At 44.0% G+C, this 25,238-nt stretch overlaps 1 protein-coding gene across 4 annotated transcripts in view; it reads right to left on the minus strand.

Moving 5' to 3' along the window:
- Positions 1-25,238, minus strand: part of TP63 (tumor protein p63) — a 106,238-nt gene that overhangs the window by 39,233 nt on the left and 41,767 nt on the right. For all 4 annotated transcript variants that reach the window (XM_071812657.1, XM_065844440.2, XM_071812658.1 and 1 more), the window contains one exon: positions 12,275-12,529. In XM_071812657.1, coding sequence (XP_071668758.1) covers positions 12,275-12,529 — 255 coding nt within the window. The remainder of the gene's footprint in view (positions 1-12,274; positions 12,530-25,238) is intronic.

The following is a 25,238-nucleotide window of genomic DNA, read 5'->3' on the forward strand; positions in this document are numbered from 1 at the left end:
GTATGAGAACCTCAGTATGAGAACCTCTATTACCAACCTCACCACTTCAGCTGCTCCTGAGTCATATAACTGTTCTACACTGCCACAGGCTTTGAGAAAGAGGCATTTCAAGTGCACAATTAAAGGCAGGCAAACGAGCTCTGCAAATGGCAGTTGCTGGATGTTCATTCCACATTCAGTTCTCGCAGAACAAAGAGGATGGGAGCAGCTGGCAAGGAGCATTTGACTGGGAAGCTGCACTCTGGTGTCCAGGCAGTCAGCCTGGTAACTAAATCTTTGCACACTCTTTGATCAATGCATTACAGAACATCCTTCCACCAACAGTCCTCAGGGTGGGTACACAAAGGTAGTGAACAGTTACCAGTTTTGCTCCAGGCCAGAGAACAAGCTCATTTTGCAGCACCAAGGCGAGTAGGGTTTTTCTCTTTTCTTTTAATAAGAAGTAAAAAAAAAAGTATTCTACAGTTCTCTGAAAGCAGCTAATCAAATTATTAAAGTGCTTAAAAGTTTAATGAAGAAATCAAAGCTATTAAGCAAACATTCAGCTTGATGTCTCTTTCCCTTCTTACCCACCTTTTCTCAATGCATTCAAAACCTCTTTTTGCTGTGCTACAACATGTTTGAACAGGTACTGAGATACAAACAAGTCTTGGCCCCATCTCATACAGAATGGATTGGTTGCAGATGTTCTCCTGCAAGCTACATCTTGCCTCCTACAAGAGCATTCATCTCCAAAACACATCATTTCACCTACTTTGCCTGAAGCCAAAACTCAAAGGTTATTTAATTTTTATTTTTTTTTATTAACTCTAACATACCTACAGCTGTGCAAGCAAAACCCCATCTGGTTTTTCAAGGCACAAAGAGGCAAACGACTAAGTTTAGATAAATGTAACCAGTTTCGGGCAGTCATCTTTCTGTTCACCTCTGCAGCAGCCAACAGCAATGTCAGGGGTGCAATAAAACAAAAACCTGCTATATTTCAGAGAAGCCTGACATATTTCACTATCTTCCTAGGACAAGTCAGACATGAGCTCATACAGTGGCAGGTGAGTCAGTGACGAGTCAGACAATAGGCTCCTTAATTAAGCTTTAGGGGCAGATGATCCCTTGAAGGTGTAATCAGATTGGTATGGCCAGTGGAAAAAGGATTAAAAAAAATAATAAATGTAAAAAAAAAGCTGAGTGAACTGTTACACCCTTGCTGAGCTGTGCCAGGCAGCATGAAGGCAGCACAGTGCCGGAGAGCCCCCAGGAATACCTGACCATCCCACACCGCTCCCCGGCAGTCAGCGCCTGTCTGCACCCTCAGCCCGGCTGCTCCCGGCAGCAGAGAAATGCTGATTTCCACAGCGAGCAGGTTATGCTGGGGTCACACTGCAGATGCAGCGCGATCCAGGGCAGTCTGGGGTAAGGTGCACTCCAGGACTTAGACTTCCAGAGGCATGGGGGTGGTTGGCAACAGCGCAGACCTGACCTGTGTGGCAGGGAGGGAAGTGGTCATGAGTTAGTCATTCCCAGTCACTAACCAACAGAGTCAATCTCAGCCACGTGCTTTATCGACCCTTAAAATGCGACCAAGATCCCCCACTTAAGAGAAAGAACCCAAGAGTTCTGTTTAGGAAGCTTCCCTGAAATAAGTTGCACAACACAAACATCAGTATATTGAAACAAAATAGCCCCATTAAACTGATTGCAATCAGCAGGGCGGTAACTGCATCAGAGCAATTGTGCACTTGCAATATCAGACGTGCAGCACGGAAAGGGCTTTTTGTGCAGCATGTGTCCCTGCAAATTCAGCCTGGAACCCAGCTTGCCTGCAGAGCTGCTCTTCCCATCAGCTAGGGACCTCCCTCGGAACGTCAGCAGCACCAGAGCAACCCAGTTCTCCCCACTCGTACCTTGCACAGATCAGTCTGCTGAAAAACAAACCCAGAAAGACAGACTGCACCTTCTGCAGCCCTTTCGAGAGGCATTGCAAAGGAAACTGGCAAAAATTACTCAGAGGAGTCCACACGCAAAAGGGATGCCAAATAAAGGTCCAATTGATCAATTCCTTATAGAAAGTGCATCGCAAAGCAATCAGTCCACATAATTTGTCAAACCTTATGGAACTAATGATGACTTTTCTGAAGCTTTTCCTAGGCCTCTCCACTTCCTTTATGGCTGCTGGTACTGCAAAAGATTTTAGTAGGATATCTAGAAAAACACACACTGTTTTTTGTTGGAGTTCACTTTGCTCATATGCCCACAAGAACCCACCAAGGATGGCTAAGTACAAGTAATGTGAGCGGTTTGCAGCAGAAGAGATGGGAGACAAGGAAATCATCACAAAACCAGCCACCACCTCACTGATGAATGAAGAAGTGTCATTCAGTGCTCAGCCACCCAACAAACATCTCACAGGAAGAATTTTTCTCTCCCACCCATGGCAATGCTGACGCTTAAATTCAAACAGAGCGAGTGTGCTGACTGCCCCGTGAACACCCTCCAGGCTGGGCACCCAGCCCAAGGGAACAGCTCCCATCCCTTCCCCATGGGAAACTCTTCCAGCCCCTCATTTTAAGGGGGTTTCAAGGGGCTCTGGGTGCAGGTTTGATAGCAAACTTGGGCTCACTCTGCTCCCGTTGCAAGGTCAGGAAGAAGTCAGCTCCCAGCCACAGCCCACACGCTTGAGCTAATAAGCCCCGACAAGTGGCAAGGTGAGTTTGCTGAGGCTCAGCACCACAGCTACCATCGAAGTGCTGGTACAGCATCATGCTCAGGCTACATAACAGGAAGAGGCTTTCCTTCATGCCATTGCACTCAAACAGCCTCTGTATCAATAATTTTTACACCTGGTGGACCTGACACCTGTAAAGCTCAAGATCTGAAGCAAGGGAAGCAATAATCCAAGTGGCACTCAGGCAGCTTCAAGCTTTAGCCTGGAGATATGTTTTGGTGCCTTCAAAAGTCAGTTTGTAAAGACACTTTAGAGTCACGTAAATAAGTCAAAAGAAGAGGCCTGAAAGCTAAGGTTAGTGATACGAGATGCACAGCAAGGAGCAGTCCCCCGCAGTCACCCCCAGGCATTTCACATCGAGGGTCTAAATGCTTTACAACATGGGATCATGGTGACACAGTCCCATATCTGAGGGTGGGAGTATGAAAAGGGGGAAAAGGAGGAATAGAGACAAAGGGAATGACTTGCACAATGTTACCCAGATTACATCTAAATCACAGGGCAGGAGCAGCTCTGCAGCTGGGCCCAGGGCCAAACCCACTGCTGGTCCATGCTGCTTCCAGCAAGGGCATCTCAGGGCATCATGGATCTTCTCCCCAGGAGGAAAGCCTGGTGCACCCCAGGGCACAGAGCCCCGAGTGGCAGCCCTGCAGGGATGCTCTGTAAGGCAGCATGACCATCACAGCTAACGGGGAAAACAACAGCGCCAGAACAGTTAGACCCAAGTCCCGCTTTGTTCGTTCAGGAAAGACAGGTCAGCCTTTGAGTGCTGCTTGCCAGTAGCACATTTTGCAGTTTTCTGTAAAGCTGAACTTAGATGAACTTCAGCAGCTAACGTGTATCAGCAGATCATAAAACACTCCATTTAATCAGAGAAGTAATATTTTGCTCTCCTTAAAAAGACCCACTCGCATAGAACACATCCAAAAATATAAAGGAGGGAGAAGCAGCATTTTCCTCCTGTGGCTCCACCATGTTTTGCTCCAATTTTTAAGTGTTATCTTTAACAACTGGAAACAAAGTTTGTATCAATACTCAGGTCTATTTGCAAGAGGATATAAGCTCTTATATGGGTAGCTATCCTATTGTGTTTACAATAAGAAATCTGACACACCTGTACACAGCAAAACCTCAGGAAAATATTTCCATTGCATAATAAAGTTCATGCTCTTTCTATACAGAAGCCATCCCTACCCAGGACACTTATTTTTTTAAACAAAGTAGGACATTTCTTCATAGTGTATGGTTTGCCAAGCACTGGAGCTGAGCCCTTAGTGTACACAGCACCACCAGTGCAACACACACAAAATTACCCTTGCTCCAGCACACCACCAAACTGCTGCTTGTTCTGTATTACTTTGGCAGGGAAATAATATTTACAACTGTGGTATTTCAGCTGACCTAAGGAAAGGAATCACCTTCTCTAAGGACAGTCTTTGTCTGCAAGGTGAGCAATACACCTCATGCACCAGCCTGCCTGAAAACCCTTACCCCAAAGTAACTTACTAAACAGTCAAACCAATTTTTACTTTTTGCACAAAGTTTTTTGCGGGATTTAAATACCTTCTAACAGTGTACAGTTGACATGGTTTAAGTTATACAGTTCAGTGGTATGGGGAAACAGCCAGCTTTTTAGGAAACCCTCCTTGCCCTGGGGTGGGCTGCCTCCCAGCTGGCCATGACCTTTGAGGCCGTGAGGAGGTGACTGCCAATGCTTCATTTGAGCTCTGCTAGGCTGCTTTGCAAGCTTAGCACTTGCTAAGTCCAAGAGAGCTCAGCAGCTTTTACAAGCCAGCCTAGAGGCAGCCCCCTTGCTGAACGCTACCACACACACACAAACAGAGCACATTCTAAAAAAAGGCAAAAAAAAAGTCACTCCAAAATACTACCAGTTTGAAAGTTTTGGCACTTCTGGCGCCTTGGTTTCCCTTCTCTAAAATGGCGATTATGCTCTTGATTTGCCTACCGAGCAAAGGTGTTTGCTGATTAGGGAAGTAATGTTTGTGTAACACTTTGAAGATTTAAAGTACTACATTAATCCTACATGTTGTTCTTAGTAGAAGCCAATTTTTAACTAAGAGGAAAAAAAAAAAAGAGAAGCTGATTTAAATAGTGACCCTCCCCTACTTCAAGATGTTCACTCATCTCCCAACATCAGCTATTCTTATCTGTAAATGTTTTTTTAACCCTTCCTTCTCATAGTTCTCAGAAACCACAGGTCTCATTCAGCTTTTATTTGAAAAATGGCTTCTTTCCAGGCTGTGGCTGTTTCTTGTAAAGTTAATTCCTTTGGTAATACTGCTGGAGGCACATTGGTATGTTTGGTGTGTGCGTGTATACATATATATTTTCCCCCTTTTCACACGGGGTTGTTTTTATATATGTGTAGTGAAAGATACCTAATCCAGGATTATGATTCTCTTTTTGCCTTTCTCATGAAAGTGGGTGGGGCTTTTTTGTGCAAGTTGCATTGAAAATTATATTTAATTAACACTTTTTCCTCTCCACATAGCCAAAAAAAAAAGTTCCTTGCACTTAATTCTCTCCCTCTGAATTTTTCTTTAAAAAAATAATTACAACCTTAAAACAAATTTTCTGAAGGAAAAAAAGAAGGAAATAAAGAACGACGCCAGTACAACTAGATGGTGCTTGTACAAAACAGCGGAGGAATCTTCTGCCCCAGTGGAGGACACAACCCCTCCTCACATCTACTTTCTCCATCCTCTTTGTTTCTGACTCTAATGTCTCAACGCTTTTCACTCGCAGATCCTGGGAGACCTGTAGCAACCTCTAACTGGTCTCCTGTTATGCTGGGAGAGAATCAGCCATGAACATAGCAACCAGGAAACTAAATCCCAGCTGAAAGAGAAGGACATTCACAACACCTGAAGCCTCCTTTCTCCCATCAGGTAGGGTTTGCTGGTGCCCAACAACTGTGCTGTTTAGAGGGCAGAGCACAGAGAACTGGAAGGCAGGAGACCCAGATTTTCTGTTCTGACCTCTGTCATCATGGAGGGCGCTGGTCTGATAGAGAACATAGAGCAAAACTCCTCACTACAGTGACAGCTGTTCAAATGAGGAGGCTATATTGCCTTGATAGGCTTTAGAAAATAGTACAGGATACAAAAAGGAAAAGCTAAGACAGCTCACATCACGAGAAATTTCCTGGAAACTATTACACAGATCTGTAGAGCTGCTTGTAAGGAGTAACAGAAGATAACTGCTAATAAAAACAAAATATACATGACACAGATTAGGGGCAAAAAGCACAATTATATTCTAATGGGAACCTCATGCACTCAGATCTCCTTCTACTCAACCATAAAAACCCAAACAGAAGCCAGCAGGTCTCTCCTGGCTGGTTCTCACAGGTGAACTGGTTCTTCCCAGTGTTGCTAGCTTGAAAACACCTCCCTGCCGTGAGAAAGGCACCTCCTTCAAAGACAACAAGCCCGGCTCCTCTCTTTCCAGGTAGATGACCTACCACAAGTTACATATGCCTCAACAGCATGAGCGTTAAGGCCCTGTAGTGTCACACACAGGGAACCACACTTCACAAGCTCTTCAAGCAGGAAAGCGCAATCACCACCTCTATGTGCATGAGAATGATGGCGGTAATCGACGCCTGCCCTGTGCCAAGAGCCTGTGCGTGCTAGAAACAGCCTCTTGAGGCAGGCACGGCTGCAGAGAGCTTGAGGAAGCCAAATCTTAACTGCTTCTCACCCAAGACAAATGCCCAAATACGGGAGCGCTCCTGCTCTACCAAGAGCCGCGGGGAGCCCATCCCTTAGCTCGGAATCATTGCATCAACTCTCGCAGCGTGAGCATCTGAAAGCTGCAACCCCATCCCTTCTCTGCTGCCTGCTCCTTCCAGATCGCTTCTCTCTCTTTGGATTACAGGCATCATTTCCCTTCCTCACTCCTGCTGTAACAAGGTGGGGTTATCTCCAGCAAAATTAACTTTGTTGGGCCGAAGAGAAAGCCTACATTGAGAGACATGAAAGGATTAGCAGAGTGGGCAGGAGGTGACTAATTTCAGTGTTTGGTAAGGTCTGCAGACCCTCTGCACAAACGCTGCTCTTTTACAAGAACCCTTCTCAGCTGCCCTGTGCAAACAGATAAAGCCTACATGATTGCTGACGAGGAGCCTCCAATGACAGGGAAATTCCAAATCCTGTTGCACGACCACTTCCACACTCCTCCTTGGCAGCTTTAAAAATAATATTTAAAAGGTAAAATGAGAAAGCTCAAATTGCACTGACCAACACGCCACCAAGTAGCAACAAAGCGAAGATTTCACATAAACACTTAGCACAGTCCCATATGCATGCTCGTTGGGAGAGTCACCAGCCTTTTAAAAAAAGAAACAGAAAAGAGTTTTCGTGTGTGTTGCAGAGAGGTAATCAGCAGCTGAGACATAACTGGACATTACCAGTGTTAAGGAAACAACGTGCTATTTGAAGATTATTTAAGAGAGCACTGAACACATAATTAAGGACTGTTGAGTCAAGGCGATGTGCACATCTAATTGCCCTCTCACTGCTTCACTGTGCTTGTGCACAGTCCTCTAATTCATTTTATAGAGACTGGGAAAAACTTTCTCAAGTTTACCAGGGGATTCAGAATCAACCTGAAATAAAGAGGCTGAGATAGCCCAGCCAAGGAATCCGTACGCCTAACCACAGAAACCTGTTATTTCTCGTGTGGACTGATTTAAGTGCATTCCTTGCAATGCATCTTTTCCAAATCCACTAACCCTGGCCAGCACAATCCATTTACTTGCTTTCATGCATGTTGCACAGCTTTTCTAGCAAATAGTCCAAAGTCTGAGCATTTTCTTATAGCTGTAGGCACAGCTGAGTTTACTGAGAACAAGAGAACCAGTGAGCCCAACTGGAACATGAACTGCAGCTTTGCAGAGCTCAGTGTTTCATAACAAAGCTGTGCAAGGACCAACCCAGCTCAGCTCCAATGTACTGCAGGGCATGAGTATAAGCTGCTGAACTCAGGTATTGCCAATACCTGAATTACACAAGTCTTGAAGGGCTGGGTGTCTTTCTCAGCAGAATAAAAAAATTGCAAATAAATTTCAGTTTTCACTTAAAAACTTAAAGCTATTTCTGCCTTATTTTTCCTTAACCCTCGTGACTACCAGGGAAAGCTTTAAAAGATTTAGTAGATGCACCCTAAAGGCTCAAAAACCTTGGGGAGAATAAGAAGAACCTGTTTGTCTTTTTTTAAGAGTCTCATGACTTATAAGGTGGTATCTTGCTTATGCGAATGGGTGGATCCGATTCATTTTTTGATAGCTTGCGTTTGGAAGTAATGTTAACTTTTCCTTACCTTGACATACAATTTTAGTTTTTACTTCCCTTCTGCAAACATGTTCTTCCCCATGTAACAGGTTCTGCTAGTGACAGGTGATTGCCAAATCTTTTTTTAGGGGGAAAACTGAGTTCTGGTTGTTTATTTATTTATTTGCACTCAGAGTGGGTGGAGAAGATCAGCACACAACTTCCACAAAGGAAAAAAAAAAAATCTGAGGTGGCAGGCTTTTGAAATGCTTTGTTTTCTTCTGCTTCAAAAACAGGAGGAGATATCGCAAGGCATGGGAATTCTCACAAAGGAAATATCCCACAATAAATGACACACAGTTCTGGATATGTTCTTATTCACCCAATTCACAGGGCTTCTCACTCAGCCTCAACAACCTACTCTCTATCTCAGCATCACAAAACGTTGACTCCTTGTTCCTTCGCAGCATGGTTTTCAATAAGTTTTTATTGCACCATGAGTACACACGTGAGAAAACTTGTTCAATTCAGACTATTAAGGCTTTTGTTTTTAAACACTTCAGTAGACTTTAAATTGTTAAAGACTTTCCTTCTGAAAAGACTGATTAACCTGCATATATCCTTACTTGTGTTCTCAGGTTATTAATTAAAAGAAATAATCAAGGATGCTTATAAAGTCCTCTGCAATCCAATCTCAATTTGTCATCATTAATTAGTTCAAAATTGCATACAAATGAAGAGCTAACCTGATTAGACAGCATGTTTTACTGGAATTCCTACTTAAGGGCATGAAAGACTTCAGAGAGAAAATGTGTAATATTTTCAAAGTGAACTGCTCATACATATAAAATCACCCTCTCACCTAGCAGCAGCTAATGTTTATCTCTGCAATTTTGGGTGAGTTTTTTTTCTTTTCACCTTTAATTAGGAACCCATCACCAACCTCAGCAGAGAAGCAATCCTGATGTTGCACTCATCTCCCTCCTAGTCTGTCCTATACAAATACTGCCGCTTTGGCAAAGGGTGCCCAGTATCCTAGGACAATAAACCTGCTCCACATAGTATGCAGAACTTGGAAAGAAGAAAAAAAATGTTTTCAGAAAAAGATAAGATTTGAGGGCTGTTTCCAGAGACATAACATTTAAATACTCAATGAGTACCCTCTCTCCTTTCTCCCACCTCCGAAAGAAGAAACCTTGAGTTCTACATGTGATTCCAGATTATTACCTCCAAACCATGCACTTGGGAGCTAAATGCACAAAGTGGCCAAAAAAATCTGAAGCATCTTCACAGGTCTCTAATCCTCCCATGAAAGCAGCTCTTGCTTTTTAGAGAAATAACCCAGTCCTCTTACCAAGCCCACAACCTTCGCTCCCATGACCTAATCTGACATGACTCAGCCCAGAAGCTCGGAGGAGCTCTGGTGAAATGCACTGTCAGACAGGACAGTAGATCCCCTGCCAGTCACCACCGAGCCTTCCCAGCAGGACAAGGAGGGTCAGCCTGGCTCATGCTCTCCCAGAATGGGGAAATTGCGATACCATGGATTTCCTTACTTAATATCATTGCCCTGGGGAACAACAAGAAAGAGAAAAAAGAACTAAAAAACAAGGCTTTCAAGTTTTGGGCTCTTAGTAAGGGTGGGGCCATCAAGTAATTAAACTTTTAATAGGTCACTGCAGTGGAAGAAACTCTTCCAGTTGGGTAAGTTCTTAATCCATCATTAAAAAAAAAAAAGACGACAGGCATTAATCAAAGCATATGAAGTCACATGGGGGGAATGAGCAACTCCAAGAACTGGCTCTTGCTGAGAGGATGGGGCAATCACGCCTCCTTTCATCAACATTTCACGCAGGTTTCCACATCTCTCAGGACAGCAGTGGGAAAGAGAGCCTTCATGTCCTTCCCCACCCACCCCACTGATAAAGCTGTCGAACACATATTGCCAACTGCTCAGGAGTCCATGTGAAATGAGTTGGTGGATTAATTAGCAGAAGGGCAGAGCTCTGAAGATGGAAAGATGCTCAACTGTGAAAGGCATATTGATTGAAGGTCCCCAGCCACCACCACAAGACTGTCATCATTCACTGCCAACATACAGCACATTGCCAGCTCCTAGATCTAGGTCAGTTGGCTCAGCACAGGAGCACCTGGACTGTGTTTGCTCCTCCCTGATCAGAAAGCTGTTTGGGACCCCATTCCTTTAGTAAAATACACAGACTTATCTCTAGACAGACTACAACAGGGAGTACATCTTCATCTGTTGGTAGTGTGGTCCACATCAGGGCAAAAGAAAAGGAGGGGAAGCTAAATGTGCATGGCCCCAGGCTGCACATGTTTGGTGACTGTACTCACCAAGGAGAAATTATATTTACTTTTTTTAAAGCCAGCATGTAATCTGATCTTCTATTACTACCCAGGTCTGCATTAAGACTCAGCTTCCAATTCGACCCCAGAAAGCCACTATCACTGCAATGAAACATCTCAAGTGCTTGCTTAACTTTAAGCTTACGGGTAGCTCGCTTGTCTTCAGCTCTGCTGGAACAGCCTACAACACACGTTCAAACCTCATTTCAAAAGACCGCTTTTCATAGTTGAAAGGACAGCATCAAACACCCTGGTTCCCTGCAGCTGCATTAGATAATTCTTTGTACCACATGTATCAAAAGAGAACACCTTTTCATATATCCTTCAAAGGACCTTCTCCAGAGCAGTCTGCAAAACTCCAAGGGCTGTATTTTCTTGCTTTGAGAAATGGAAAGCAGAACTGATCGACAATTTCTTTATTTAAAGGGAAGTGAAAATAAATCCTGTGTGCAGTGTGAGTGAAGAAACCTGGACATGAAAACAAGCGTGAACTACAGCAGGGCATCACTCCCAATGCAGTTAAGGAAAAGGTGAAATTTCAACATCACTTAAAAATCCTTCACTCTTCTATGCATAAAAAGAAATGGAAAATTTGGTCTTGAGCAGACATATCACATTTTAACCCCACGAAACACAATTTCCCAAACAAAGTTATTGTTACCAGTTTTAGACAAGTTTTACTGGAAAAGGCTTTTAAATACAAAGGATGCAAACTTACAGTGATTTATTGTTATCTTGCATCTTTTTCCAGAGTGGAGCACACAGGCTCTGCTGCTTTGCTGGCAGCAGGGGCTGGGAGTTTTGTTTGTTAGGTGCAATTCCTGCTAGATTGTATTTAAATCTGAGATTGAAGTAGTTTCTCATTAAAAAAAACAAACACACACACAACAAACAAAACAATCTACGCTATTTCTATGCTCGTAGCTTTCAGTAAAATGTATGGGTTTTTTTCTTTCTTTAATAAAAAAAAAAGTTAAAAAAATGAATCCCTGCTTTAATCAGGTAGCATGAGGTAGGGCATTATTCACTGCACCTACTCCAACTGCTTGAAGGAGAGGAAGGCAAATACTGAACACCTTTAAGACAGCAATATGCTCCACTGCAAACATCTCTAAAGTCCTAAACTACAACAGGACCTACAGCTCCAGCAGTGCTGTGTCCTGGGCTACAAGGTTTCTAGAGCTTAAGCAGACAAGCCACCTGCACCAAAAATCAAGCTGAGCTTCAGGTTTCAAGGTCCATAGATTTATATACATCTATATAAGAAAGGTACTATTTTGACAGCAAGAACAAAGCATTAAGGAAAACAAAAACAAAACGCAAAAACCATACATATACATACACACAAGTAACGGTAACACTGCAGGGCTGACCTGAGCTGCTGACACTGGGGTTCCCACACCAGCTGCGAGAGGGGAAGGATGCAAAAAGAGAACGTCCTGCACTCCGTGGGTGGGAGCGAGGAGCACCACCTCCATCCCACCGGCACAGCCCGGCATGCCAAGCCTCACACAAACCCACAGATGCTGAAGAAAGGCAAGGGAAGTGCTGAAGCCATGCTTACATTCACCCCATATTTTACTCCAGCACACCCGCTAGACCCAAATTGACAACCACTGTTTCATCACACATAGTCTTTAAGCGACTGTTTTTTGGCACGGTGTTTCATTCACCTGGGATTTAGTGATATTATAGAGGGTCAAAGTCCCACCACACCCTCCCAGAGCAGCTGAGATAAATCTCTCCCTTCTGTGTGACATGTCATGCACTAAAGAGGACATGGGTCGCTCTGTTCTTGCACAAGCCTGGATATGTATCATATGAATAGTGTCACTACTGGCATCAGGACCGAAGCCAGAGAAGAAAGAGCAAAGTGATGCTGCGTCCTTACCGTCCACGTTGCTGACTTTGCTGTGCTGGACTGTTGAAATGATACATCAAAGCTGTGAGGTCCTGGGTAGTCTGTGTTGGAAGGGATGGCTGGGGAGGGCGAGAGGGCATCAAAAGTCGAGCTGGGCTGCGCGTAAGGCGAGGGGGCTGTGACGCTGTTCTGCGCGTGCTCCGTGTTGTAGGGGCTGGTGGAGGAAGAACCATTCTGGATCTGCTGGTCCATGCTGTTCAGGAGCCCCAGGTTCGTGTACTGTGGCTAGAAGCAAAGAGATGTACAGAAGTGTTAGAGATGCAACCTTAGCAGAGGCTGGCTAGCCAAGGCATGGTCTTCATGGTAGAGGACACACAGCATGATCTCAGCACCACTGCACATGTGTCACACCAAGAGGAGGGAAATTTGCAAAGTATATACCCCATTTTACATTGGTGACTGAAAGAGAAAGAAGTAAAGCTGCTTGTAGCCACACAGTAGATCAACAGCCAAGCTGGGAAAAGGAGGCGATGTGCAGGGTCCCAGGCCACCATGAGGAGACAAGCTCCCCATGTCTAGCAAAACCCAGACCAAGACCTTTACAGGACTCCTGTCACCTGATAAAATTCACCAGCTTTCTTACAGTGCAACTGGCTCTAGCATGTACAAGACTACACAGTCTCTGACAGTCTTGTGCTGTATCCATAGACCGCTCCTCTTCTTGCGGATCAGATCCTGCTATACATGGTGACATCTAGAACCTGTAACTCAGGTAGCAACTTCACTGAAGTGTGACTCACTTAGGGAAAAGGTTCATAGCACTTAACCAGGTTGCATCATTCACTCAATTCCCAGTGACCGGTCATAGACAGTAGCAGAAAGAAATTAAAGGTCTCTTCAAGCAGCATGGAAAGCTTCCCCACATACTTAACAAGCAGCTGTTGCACAGCGTGTAGCACTTAAATGAGCAGACGTGGTCATGCCCCAAAAGTAGCCTCCAGGCTACAATATATGAAACAACTGAAGACATCAAAATGAAGGCTAGAGAACAGAGTACAGAAAGGCAAAGGTTAGATTAGGGAGAGGTTAGCAGGAAAATCACGTTCATAATGGCCTAAATTCTATATGCAGTCCCGGTCCCCCACCTCAAAGAGATGAGAGGAGAACAATGTTCAGAGAAAGCAGACAAGAATGAGGAATCCCTTTCAATACTTCCCTGTAATGCAGCAGTAGATAACAACTTTTCAGCCTGAAAAAAAGACCATGAGGAGAGAGGTGGAATGCAGTATGACAGAAGTGGACAAATTCCTAAATGATATGGAAAAAGGCAAATAGGAAATGAATTATTCATGCTCTCTTAATAGGAGAGTTGGGGGCCAAGAAAACATCTTGAGCAGGATTTTGGTTTACACACACCCACGTAAGGTATTTCTACACAAAGCCCACAAATAACCATGAATTTTCTGTCGCACAATGCTGTGGATATTAAAAGCCTACGTACGTTCAAATAAACATCAGACGAGTTCTGCTGGAGAAAAAGTCATCAAGGCAGTGTATCTGATGTTAAAATTCTGAGCCACAAACAACTGGAAGCTGGGAGAGAACGCTGGGGAGAGTTACACAATTATCTTGCTCTTTCATTCTTCTGAAGGACCCAGTGTTGGCCAGAGACACAGGGCAGCAGGTGAGTAGTACATGGGGTTCAGACAGGTACATGTACTTTCATCCTTGTATGTGTCCAAAGAGCATTTTTTGTGTCCAGCTGAGGGTGCTGAGCATCCAGAACATTTGTGTTATCCATCCCCAACAGCTCTGGAATCACCCAGGAACATGCAGTGATAAACACATCTGATCCTGCTGTCTGCTGCTGACAAGGCAGAAAGGACTCAGGCTCTTCCCCTTGTCCAGGGATCCAAGCACTTCACAGCCTTTCACACCCTACAGCTTCAATCCCCCCAAAAGTCATCAAGCTCACGTATCTCTCAGCGTTTGAGTCAGTCTGCCCTTGACTTCCCTCATCTTTCCAACAGTTGCTGCTTTACAGAGACAACTCAGCATTATCAGCCGAGCAGCAATGGTTCCCTGAGTCACAGCACCAACCACAAGAACCATAACAAAAAGCTTTCCCAATACTGGAATCCTACCAGCCCTACTGAAGCTCCTCCAAGGACCTGAAAGGGAACGGCACAAGCTATCTGTCGAGCTCCCCGGGGACCCTGGACAAGTGGTTTAACACCCCATTTCTTCAGTCATTTCAGCCATGGGATACAACAGGCTGATCCCTTCGCAAAGATGAAGTGCCTTCCCTACACCCACTTCATGTTCTAAGCTGTCCTTCCAGAAAGGGAAGAGGTAAAGAAATTTAAGCCAAACAGGGCTCTTCCTTAGGTTTCTGTCTGTGTTTCACTGGAAGTGGCTAATATTTTATGGGGTTTTAATTAAGAGTCCAGCACGAGCCTGGTGCTGTTGGGTCTTCAGCAAGGCACATCAGACTTTCCAGAGATGGCTCAGCTTGCTCATATGAGCCCTGGTAGGCAGGAGAAGGTCTGGTGAGGAATGGTACAGAGGACTTTGTTTTGGGAGCTGGGATGGCCTGAAGCGAGAAGGGAGAGCTGGTTCCCTCCCTTGCTTTGCCACCAACGCGCTGTGTCCTTGGGCAAGTCACCTCGCCTCGTCCTCCACCCTCAGCCTACTTCAGGCAGCAAGGTCTGCAGGGCAAGGATTGCTCCTCAGCATGTAAAAAACACTCTGCTTAATGGGCCCTCATTTTGTCTGAGGCCTTCAGGCAGGAGAGCAATAAAAGCAATTACATATTGAATCCTAATCCTGGGTGAACCAGTGACTCCGTGTTGCCTCAGGTTAGTCATTTGCCCTCCCTTCCTCAGTTTCCCCGTCTAGAACAGCGAGGACCATATAGGTGCCCAGCACTACTGTTAGATGGGCAAGCAAGTATCTGTGATTAGACTCAAAGCCTGCTAAATAGTTGACCTGCTAAACAGTTGACACAGGAGGAAACAATCCAGACTGGTGGTTCTTCTCCAAAAGGAGATTGCAGCTTTGGCAATGCTGATGACAGCTATGCCTCATCTCCTGCAGGCTATTTAGCCAACCAAGACCTATTTAACGGACTTTCGGTACATGTTTTCCCTTGAGGCTAATTCCGTGAAGAAAGAGCCAGAATGCTAGTGTACTGCACCAGGAACAGGCTTTTTCCTGCTCAATATTTTTATATTGAATCAAAAACCAAACCTCCCTGCCCTCTTGCCCCAGAATACCCTAATAAGACCCAAAGACTTCTCAAAAATGTAGAAGTATCACTCAGTTGTTTCATTTCTCACGTAGATTAGCATCAGACACACTCCCTAACCAGCAGAATGATGAAAAGACAGCTGTAACAAAAACAGTCTCCTAAACCAGCTCAGACACACAGACAGCAAAACAATAGTGTTTCAGCTTTCACTTAAAAACTGTTCCTTCTAATCCCAGGCTGCTTAAGATGATGGAGGAAGATGACCAAATGGGCAGTCAGCGTTAACAAGACAGCACTGTCTGGAAAAGCTGAAGGTGCCACCTGGAAGTCAATAAAAAATAATATATATATGTATATATAAATATAAGCGCCTCATTAAAATTTAAGATATCCTTAAGAGAATCAAAGATCCTTTTCATTCCTTTCAGTCCAGGGACCATCTGTCTAAATGTTACCAGCAGAGCAGCCATTCCACTGCATTTATACACTCGCATGCCACAGCCAAATGCCATGTCCCCATTTGCTCTTTAAATAACTATTAATCTCCTTGCACTTATCCCTGTGCTGACACACACAGCTGTTGGACTCCCCTTCGCCCCCTCCGAGTCTCACCAGCCTTTCACCTTCCCTGGCCCCTTGCTCCCCTGGCCAGGCAGGTGCTCCATCCCAGTGGTGACAAAGCCGCCAGGTCTGCACACACACGAGCACTAAACACGTCTCGCAGCTATGCCCCAAGGCGGGCGGCGTGGAGAGTTGTTTGTGCTCAAGGGGTCAACATCTGAATTGCTTGCAAGACTTTTGGAGGAATCAGATAAGGCTTTCAGAGGCACACGCCTTCTGACAACATAACAATTAGAGGGGCAGCAGGCCGGGGAAGGCACACGCAGGAATTCACCCACCGCGGCCACAATAAAACCCTTTTGCCCCAGCCATGCTGGGATGGTGAGAACAAAAACAGCAAGGGGCTGCGGGCAGGTCTGCAGAGCATCGCCATCCAGGAGGGGTCTGCAGGGCGTGTGTGTGCACACAGCTTCTCTTCACCATTAACAGAAAGAAAAACGACAGGCTTTAATGCAGATATTAAATCTTGCCAGGTTGGTAGCCCCAACTTTAGCACATGCTCGTGCTTTGCTGCAGGACCATTTCAAACAACTGCAGGGTCTAGCCCCACCACCTATTCCTGGCAAAAGGAAGATGCTATTTGGTGTAAAGAAGAGAAACGCATGCAAAGCTGAAAGAATGGATTGTCAGTTTTTCAGTACCTTTGTTCTCTACTTTGTTCCCTCCATCAGGTTCCTGAAACTATTAATATCACTGAGGCATTACAAAAACCTTCACACGAATTCAACTGCAAATAATTAGAGTGCTACAATTAGATCTTAGACTACATATTTCGGAACATCGTTTCAATAATGTATCTTGAACTATCGCTTTCACTTCCCACAGACTCTCAGCTTTGCTTTCAAGCTTTCATGGTAACTCACACACTTCTCGATTAGGAGAGTCACGGTTTCACTGGAGAAGCTACTGAATTAAAGAACAGATTGAAAACTGCAGAATTGTTCAACCACGGTTCTGCTGTTGGGAGTACAGATCTTCCTAAGGAATGCCAAGGACAATGTAAGGCAGGAACCCTCTTGACCCAGCAGCTCCAGGGCACTTGCCACAAGAGGGCAATGCAAATGCTCCACCACACATGGCAGAGCTGATGCGCAGCGGATGATTCCCCAACCCACCCAATCTGGGGCCCTTCTTACCCTGCCCCGCAGCAAGAACACACCCCTGGTTTTTCAGCCACAGCCCATCGTGTTAATTGATAAGGTTATGAGATAGATCTGCAAAGAGATCCCCAGTATGAAGGCACAAAGGAAGTAACACAAATGAAGAAAAGTTCTCAAGGGGACTTCCATGCCAAAAATCCCCTAAATTACACAGCTCCACCTATTAACTACCCAGTTATCAAACTTTCAGAGAAAGTTTTGAGAGCTTCTCCACTTGAGAAAATAAAGGAAAAGTTCCCATCTTCAAGTACAGAACACCTAGAAGCCTTCACCCTCTCAAAACCCTTCTCTGTATTTCCAAAAGAACATGCATCTACGTTGTGCACACATACTGACAAAATTCTGCTTTTTACTGTTGGATCTGTGCAGCTCAAGAGCATTGTCCAGTTACTCAAAAGGCAAAATACCACCACTGGTGCATATTCTCCAAAGATATGAGACAACTGAACTTGTCAGCAATAAGATTTTGCAAGGCACTTTGCTAGTTCTGTGGTTAACTGTACCATGACTGGTGCAGTAGTTGCAGTACTAGTGGGAGGCAGCTTACAGAGATAATTCAGTGATGGATCAGGTAAAGATTCAGATTCCTGTTGGAGAACAGCTCTCAAGAACAGCAGGATAAATGTTTTCCAGATTACTCGATGCCTATCCAAGTCAGAAGACAGACACTTCAAATGTATCAAGGAAGATTTAAATAACCTAGTTGTTCAGAGCTTGCTAGCACAGTATTTTAGTAGGTGAAAATAAAGCATTTAAGCTCAACAGAAATGCTTCTATCATACTTATTAATCAAGATATTGCTGACTGCAAGACTATGCAGCTTTGCCAGTTGCTCGGAAGGCAGCTGATACAGTACCCGATGTAGGCACACTGCTTGTGCCATGACAAAGAAGTGCCAAGAAATAAAGGCCTCCACCCATGCCCCTCAGCTAAGATCAGGGCTGAAGCCGAAAGAGATACCTAACTTGCTCATCGCAATGAAAGGTATGATTTGGTTTGCATCTCTAGCCTCTTTTCTCATCAGAGAAAGAGAGATTGAAAAACTTCTTTGTGCATCACAGTTTCCACCCAGCTCACGAACATCTGGGCTGCGCTCCTTTCAGGAGAATACAGCTCAGTTTGGACATTGTTCTGGTCCCTTCCAAGCAAGGAGGGGTAGATGTGTGCAGTCATTTAAACACCAGATCGGGCCCAGATCCCCATGGAGAGCCACTGACAGGTCTCACAGCCCCTGCACTGCCCCAGCTCCATTTCTAAACTAGAAACAAATCCTGTAGGTCTGTTTTGAAGAGGTTTTTCCCCAGAGCTACTGTTCAGCTAAATACTCGGAAGCCCACAGATAAAATTATAACATGCACCATATACTCAATGGGAAGAACAAAGGGCTTTGGTTGAACCAAATCTATCAACAATTACCAAGATAGGTTCCCAGGCACTATAGCTCCTAAGCTCTAATTACCGTGTGTCATGACTTCTAGCACCATAACTAATCAATCTGAGTAATCTTACTGTTGGGTCATTGCTTTTCTTAGGCAAATAGGAGACTATTTCACATCCCAGCAGCATTACAGGTTCCCAGCACGATGGAGTAGCATTGGAGTAGAAGAGGCCCTGGAGTCAGTAATGCCTGCCCTGGCTATTAGACTTGATGCAGAATAATCAGACATTTAACATCTCTTCAGCTGAATCCCCCCTATAAGCAGGGAGCACAAGCATTTCTGCATACTGCCTCCTGCATTATTTAGAAGGGGATCTATTCAAGATCTACAGGGTTATGCAATAAGCATGACCACGGTAATTTTAATAAACTAAATTCAGGAATAATAAAGAAAAAGATATTATTCTTACAAAGGGGGCAAGCCTCCTGAAAACAAAAAACCTCAAACAAACAAAACCAACAAAAACAACTACAACAAAACACACACACACAAAAAAACCCAAACCCACCAACAAAAAAAACCACCCCACCAAACAGAGTATCTATGTGTAATAAATGTATATATATATACATATATATAAATTCTCTCCGCAGTTGTCCTGCACAAGTATTTCATGTTAAGTAGTAAGATAACCCCAGCAGGTTGCCTGGACAGCTTTCAACACCACCTAAACACATAAAGCACAACTTAAAGAAAACAAAGTCCTCCATTTCACCTAGCTGGGGAGGAAAATAGAAAAGGAAAGAAAAGAAAAAGAAAGAAAAAAAGGGAGAGAAACCGAACAATGATTCCCCTTTCCCCCCTGCAAAAAAACCCACCAATTGTTAAGTGACCAACTGAAATCGTGTCACCATGTTTACAGTTCAGATACACAAGCTTAATCAGTTGCCTGCTCTGCCTACTTAACACAGCATCCCTTCCTTTCCAGCAGTCTCCGATCAGCCCTTTGACAGTGTCCAGTCTGGTAGACAACACACCACATGTGCTAAACAGCAGAAATCAATGCACATCGGTAATTCGTAACACGCACCATTGCACTTGAAAAACACTATGGTTTGTATACTGGGGAGAGAAAGGAAAGTCTGGGTGATTTTCACTAGGATTAGCTATTCCAGTCTGTGCGTCATGCCGCATCTACACCCTTTAGGTTTACACAGGCAGCACAATTTTAAGAGCCATACCCAGTGAAGTTGCAGCCCACACGTTTCCACTGAGACACGGTTCTGTTGAACTCAACAGAACTTCTTGTTCAAGTAAAACTCTGCATACATAGGTATTTGTAGGCTTGGAGAGTGAGACAATTAACAAAAAAACCCCATGAAGGCAAGTTTCTGTCCACCCCTACAGGCTGTAAGCTTTGGACTCGCCTTGCTCCCCCCAAGCTGTAATTGTTTTCCTTTTTAGCTAAACGTTGAGTTTTGCCCCTTGGTTAATTCATTTAACTCAGCAAGAAGTATTTTTCAGCCAGAAGCAGGGTGCCTTTTAAAACAAGCACAGCCCAGAGCAGGAATGCCTGTAATTCCTGGCTCCTACCACCTGCCACAGGTTCACGCAAAAGAGCTTGTCTAATTCCAGGATTATGAGAATGACAGTGTATCCCACTTCACTCAAATATTAAGTCTGGACATCCTACATTTGCAGATATTTCTAAGTATTTTCCAACGCATATAAAAATAATATCACTGACTTCTCTAAAGCTGTATTTTAGGTTTACAAATAAAATAAATCTGAATTGAGCTCTTGAAAAAAGTTTTCCGTGCACTGAAACCAACTTCACTTCTGAATGTCAGGCCATTTTATGCAGGCTTTCATTAGTATATCTAGGCTATGCTTAGTTATTTTGAAAATTCAGACAGTTTAAACAGGAAAATGTCCAAAATCCACACCCCTGCACACAGATAGTAATTTATTTACTCTAAGCTTGTACACAGCAATTTGACATTTAACTGAAAAACATATATAAAAAAGGAGTAAAAAAAAAAAAAAAACAAACAAAAAACCCCATACAATATGGTCTCTATGCGATGCAAGAAATCATGAGACATCAGAACTCCATGATCTTAAAGCAAATTGGTTAATAACCCAAACACACAGCTTCCTAAAACTAAAACAGGGGCCAGGGGTTTACTATGTTCTCCTATTACCAGCTGGACAACACAATGTCAACAAAGATCTCAAGAGCCATAAAGTACAGACGATTTGGAAAGGCACCCCCTCTTGCTCCCAAGAGATGTAAACACAACTGAAGACAAAGACCTACATCACGAAAAACAGAAAGAGACAGAGAGATTTCAGCAAGGCATTTTTGCCTGTTTTTAGTAGCTAAGAACTATAGGATCACAGCTCGGCAAGGTATCCAGGAATCCTGTGTGCTGTGTTTGTAGCGAAATGTTGAAAAGTTGGATTAAAAAAAAAAGAATATCTGGAAATATAAGAGGAAATGATTAAAATACAATGGGAGAAGTGGGGAGGGGAAGCAGGGATTAAAGCTGCCTTGTTTCTTGAACTCTTTACTGGACGGTAACCATTGATGGTTATCAGTCATTTCAGACATGCAGCATTTTATTGTGTTGAGAGAGCAGCATTGGGCAGGACAAGATATCTGTGTGTCATCCACAGTGAAAGGCTGCAGACACTGTAACCACCGAAGTATGGCCATAGGGCACAAGGACAACAAATAATCAGGGTCAGAATAGTACCAGGAGTTGAAGTTAGCTTCCAAATTGGTCATTATGCTCAATAAAATCAGAATATGCTGGCTTTCAGACACCAAAGTCAAATACTCTGGTTCGGTAGCATTTTAATCAGAACAAGGAATTCAGATCATCTGCAAGTTAAATAAGTCCAGCAGTTAAACACACACCAAAAAAGAAGAAAAAAAAGCAGCCACACACAAACTCCTCACACCCACTCTTTGAAGCGTGGTGCAACTACGGAATATAAAAATTCATAAGAAGAGTTATAGGAGGGCAAAGGGCAAATTAAAACAAGTTACAGCAAGCAAAGAAAAAGGGTTACACTCCAGCACGAGAGTCCCTATAGATTAAAAGGAAGAAAAGAAAGATCTACTGGATTTTCTATTGTATGAGGCCACTTCATCTGTCCAAATTAGGTGAGAAAACTCCTGGATGAAGTTCTCAAAATCCTGAGACACCACACAGCAGACTGAGAAGCTTTCAAGACTGGGGAGTCAAGAGGACTGGCTGCCAAATTCTGACTATACACTAACTGAAGAGAACAAAAGGAGGTAGGGTTTTGCCTTCCAACACTTCATTTGGTATATTAAAGCAGCTCCAGAGCTGCACCAAGCTGGTGTTGCCTGCACCCAAGGATCTACTGGGGTTCAGCACAGCAGCACACATGAAGCCAGCAGACCATCCTAACCACCCTCCTTCTATAGTATGCATTTGAAACAGCTGCACATCACTGCTGTAACCTACTCCTGAGACACAAGCAGGGGGTTTAATATGGTGTTTTTCATAGATGCCAGGCTGTGCATACACCAGACCCAAAAGATGGTCTTTGAGAGAGGGGTGAAAGGGGGTGTGTGTGTGTATAGGGACACCATCTGAATGCAAAAGCAATGCTTCTTCCACAGTGACACTCTATCAGTCTTACAACCATCAAGAATGTTTTCCCCAACCATTTAAATCAGATTATCACATATGCCACACACATAGGATTTCCACAGGGTTCCCTAGTATGGGCCCTTCAATGTCTAACACCACAACAAACCCCACTTCTCAGTACTTCCCTCCCTGTCCAACACTGCTGACTTCAGCAAACACCAAGACACATGGTGCCATGGCCACTTAGACAAGGCTCAGCTCCAGAGATCTACATTTGAGGTACTCGGCTGGACAGATCTTTCACTATCCAAACACAGAAGATGATAAATTAATTGCTCAAAATGCAACTGCTCACGTAAGAGAACGACAGGAATATTTTCTGCCCAAACAAACCTTCCATAATTTTAGTGGTTGCTTCTTGCAATAACCAAGTTATCTAACCTTACTACAAGGAATTTCATTCACCCTCACAGTTACTGCATGGTAGAACAGGGGTTCTTCCACTTTTTTTTAAGTAACAACATACCTACTAATTTCCATCCAATACTACGTTAAACTTACTACCCCTCTGACTTGAACATTAACATGATCAGGCATTGGAATGGCCTGCCTAGGGAGGTGGTGGACTCACCGTCCCTGGAGGTTTTTAAACTGAGATTGGACATGGCTCTTAGTGCCATGATCTAGTAAATGGGCTGAAGTTGGACCAAGGGTTGGACTTGATGATCTCTGAGGTCTTTTCCAACCTAGCCAATTCTGTGATTCTGTGATTCTGTGATTTTCTTTCAGACACACAGCGCAGTGGACTGACACAGGCTCATCTCAACAGCTTTCCCACCTTAATATTCAAGTCAGTTTCCTGTTTGAAAAATATTAGATCAGACCTAGCCAGTGTATGTTCTAGTTTCCTTTATAAGAACTTGTTGCACTCTTATCTGCTGGTGAAAGAGGGTGGAGGGAAATTAGCTCATCTATTTGTTCTCATCAGTCACCAGCAGCGCTCCTGAGGGAGTCAATTCTTATGCTACAGGTAAAATGCAGAGTAACACTGCAGCAGTGAGAAATCACAGTAAAGGCTTGCTGAGGCTGTTGAGGATCTCGGACATGAATCTGCAGAATCCAAAGTTTACAGAGCAGTCAGCCAGAATTTTATTATTTTTGTTGAGTAATCACCACCGCCCCCCCCCCCCCCCCCCCCAAATACTTTGCGATGAAGACGCCACATTACCTAAAAAACCCAGAAATTATTAAGTACTTTAAGTCATCTCCCAGACACCAGAGAGATCCACTTGCTGGATTGACACTTTTGTTGGCAGCGTGCCTAAGTCTTGCAAAGCTACATGTTGGGAAAGCGCATCCACCTATTCCCATTGTTCTGTTCGCTCCCAAAGCATCGCACCAGCCCCGTGCACCAGATCCCTGGCGCAGCTGGACGGCAGCTCCGCAGCACAGCGATTTCTGCCCAGCACTGCACCTCCACCCCCCTCCCTGTTCCCAGAAGTCGGCAATATTCTTTATATTTACTTCCTAGATGTGGATTAAAACTAAAAGATTCATATCTGCTGAGACACAATCCATCCCTTTCATTCCCAGACACTACCCCACCATAAAATATTTCCCCTTCCCTCCCCAAACTGGGTGTTTCCTCCCACTCTCTTGCCCTTGGTAAAAACATTCATCTTCTTGCCATCTTGAGGAAGTTGGATTCATCTCAAATTTCACCACGTCCCCTTGTATACCACTTCCCAAAGTCCTTGGGGGGAAGTTTAATCCGGATCCAAACTCTGGAATCAATCCCAAGAGGCTGCTGGGCTCCAATCCGTGCATTAATTTTCAAGCATGCTCAGCCTTGCCACTTGGGTCCACTTCCAAACAGAGCAGAAAACTGAGCACAAGCCCAGAAACACATCACACCTCGAGCCATCTATTCTAACACACACATCCTGGTTCAAACACTGCTCCTTTGGTTGTACCACTAGAACTCCAGACGAAAAACAGCAGTGGAAGGGCATTTGCAAGAACTGTTCTTGGATCAACTCAAAAGTTACTCAAACCTAATATGAATTTAAAACAAACTAACAAACAAAACAAACCTCACAACACATATCATGTGTTTTTGTTGCTTGCTTGTGTACGGAGCTTACAACAATGATCAGTAATTTCAAACAAAATCATCAGGTTTATATTCAAGTTCCCAAAGAGGATTCAGGCTTACTTTGCCAATGCCAAGGAGCTGAAGCTTTCACGTGTATTATCTGAGACTTCCTGAACAGTCATTTCTTACCGATTTTGCTCCTGATATCAGAAGCCTTACAGAAATAAAATTCTAATTGTCTCAAATCTCCTCCTGCTCTGTTTGCTCCTTGCACAAGGTAATTACAAGCAGCTAAGCCAAACCTGGAAAGCCCCTCAGGCTCTTCTTTAGAAGAGAGTTGAGACTCTCCCCAGCACTTCGTCTGCTTATAAGAAATAGGTTCACCCCTACATTTCACTGCACTTTCTTCTCATGGCCAAATCACAACCTGCAAACTTTGTCTGTCCCGGGCTGCTCTGCTAAGGCTTTTTCCTATGGTGTGCCCTGACTGGAAAGCAGGTCTCCAATCCCTCCAACAGTTACAGCATCTTTTTTCAGCACAGCAAAGCTCTTATGGGAAGCTCCATTTGGGAGACTAAAGCCTGGAAGATTTACCAGAACACATTTAATACTATAACTGAAGAAACCAAAACAAAACAGGAAGGTTTTGAAGAACAGCAAGTTTATTCACTTGGAGAGACCTACCCACATGCCTAACCATGGCTGAGCTCACGTATCACTCGACAGATCGTGGCCCTGGTTAATTGTCAAGGGATTGCAAGACAAGCATGGCACCAAGACAGCAGAGAATCTAGAAAACATGTGCAAGTGAAAAAAAAGAAGTTTAATCTCAAGACCCTTGGAGAGAAATTATTTTCCTC

This window comes from Patagioenas fasciata, chromosome 9, assembly GCF_037038585.1.
Source record: "Patagioenas fasciata isolate bPatFas1 chromosome 9, bPatFas1.hap1, whole genome shotgun sequence".
Classification (NCBI taxonomy): domain Eukaryota; kingdom Metazoa; phylum Chordata; class Aves; order Columbiformes; family Columbidae; genus Patagioenas; species Patagioenas fasciata.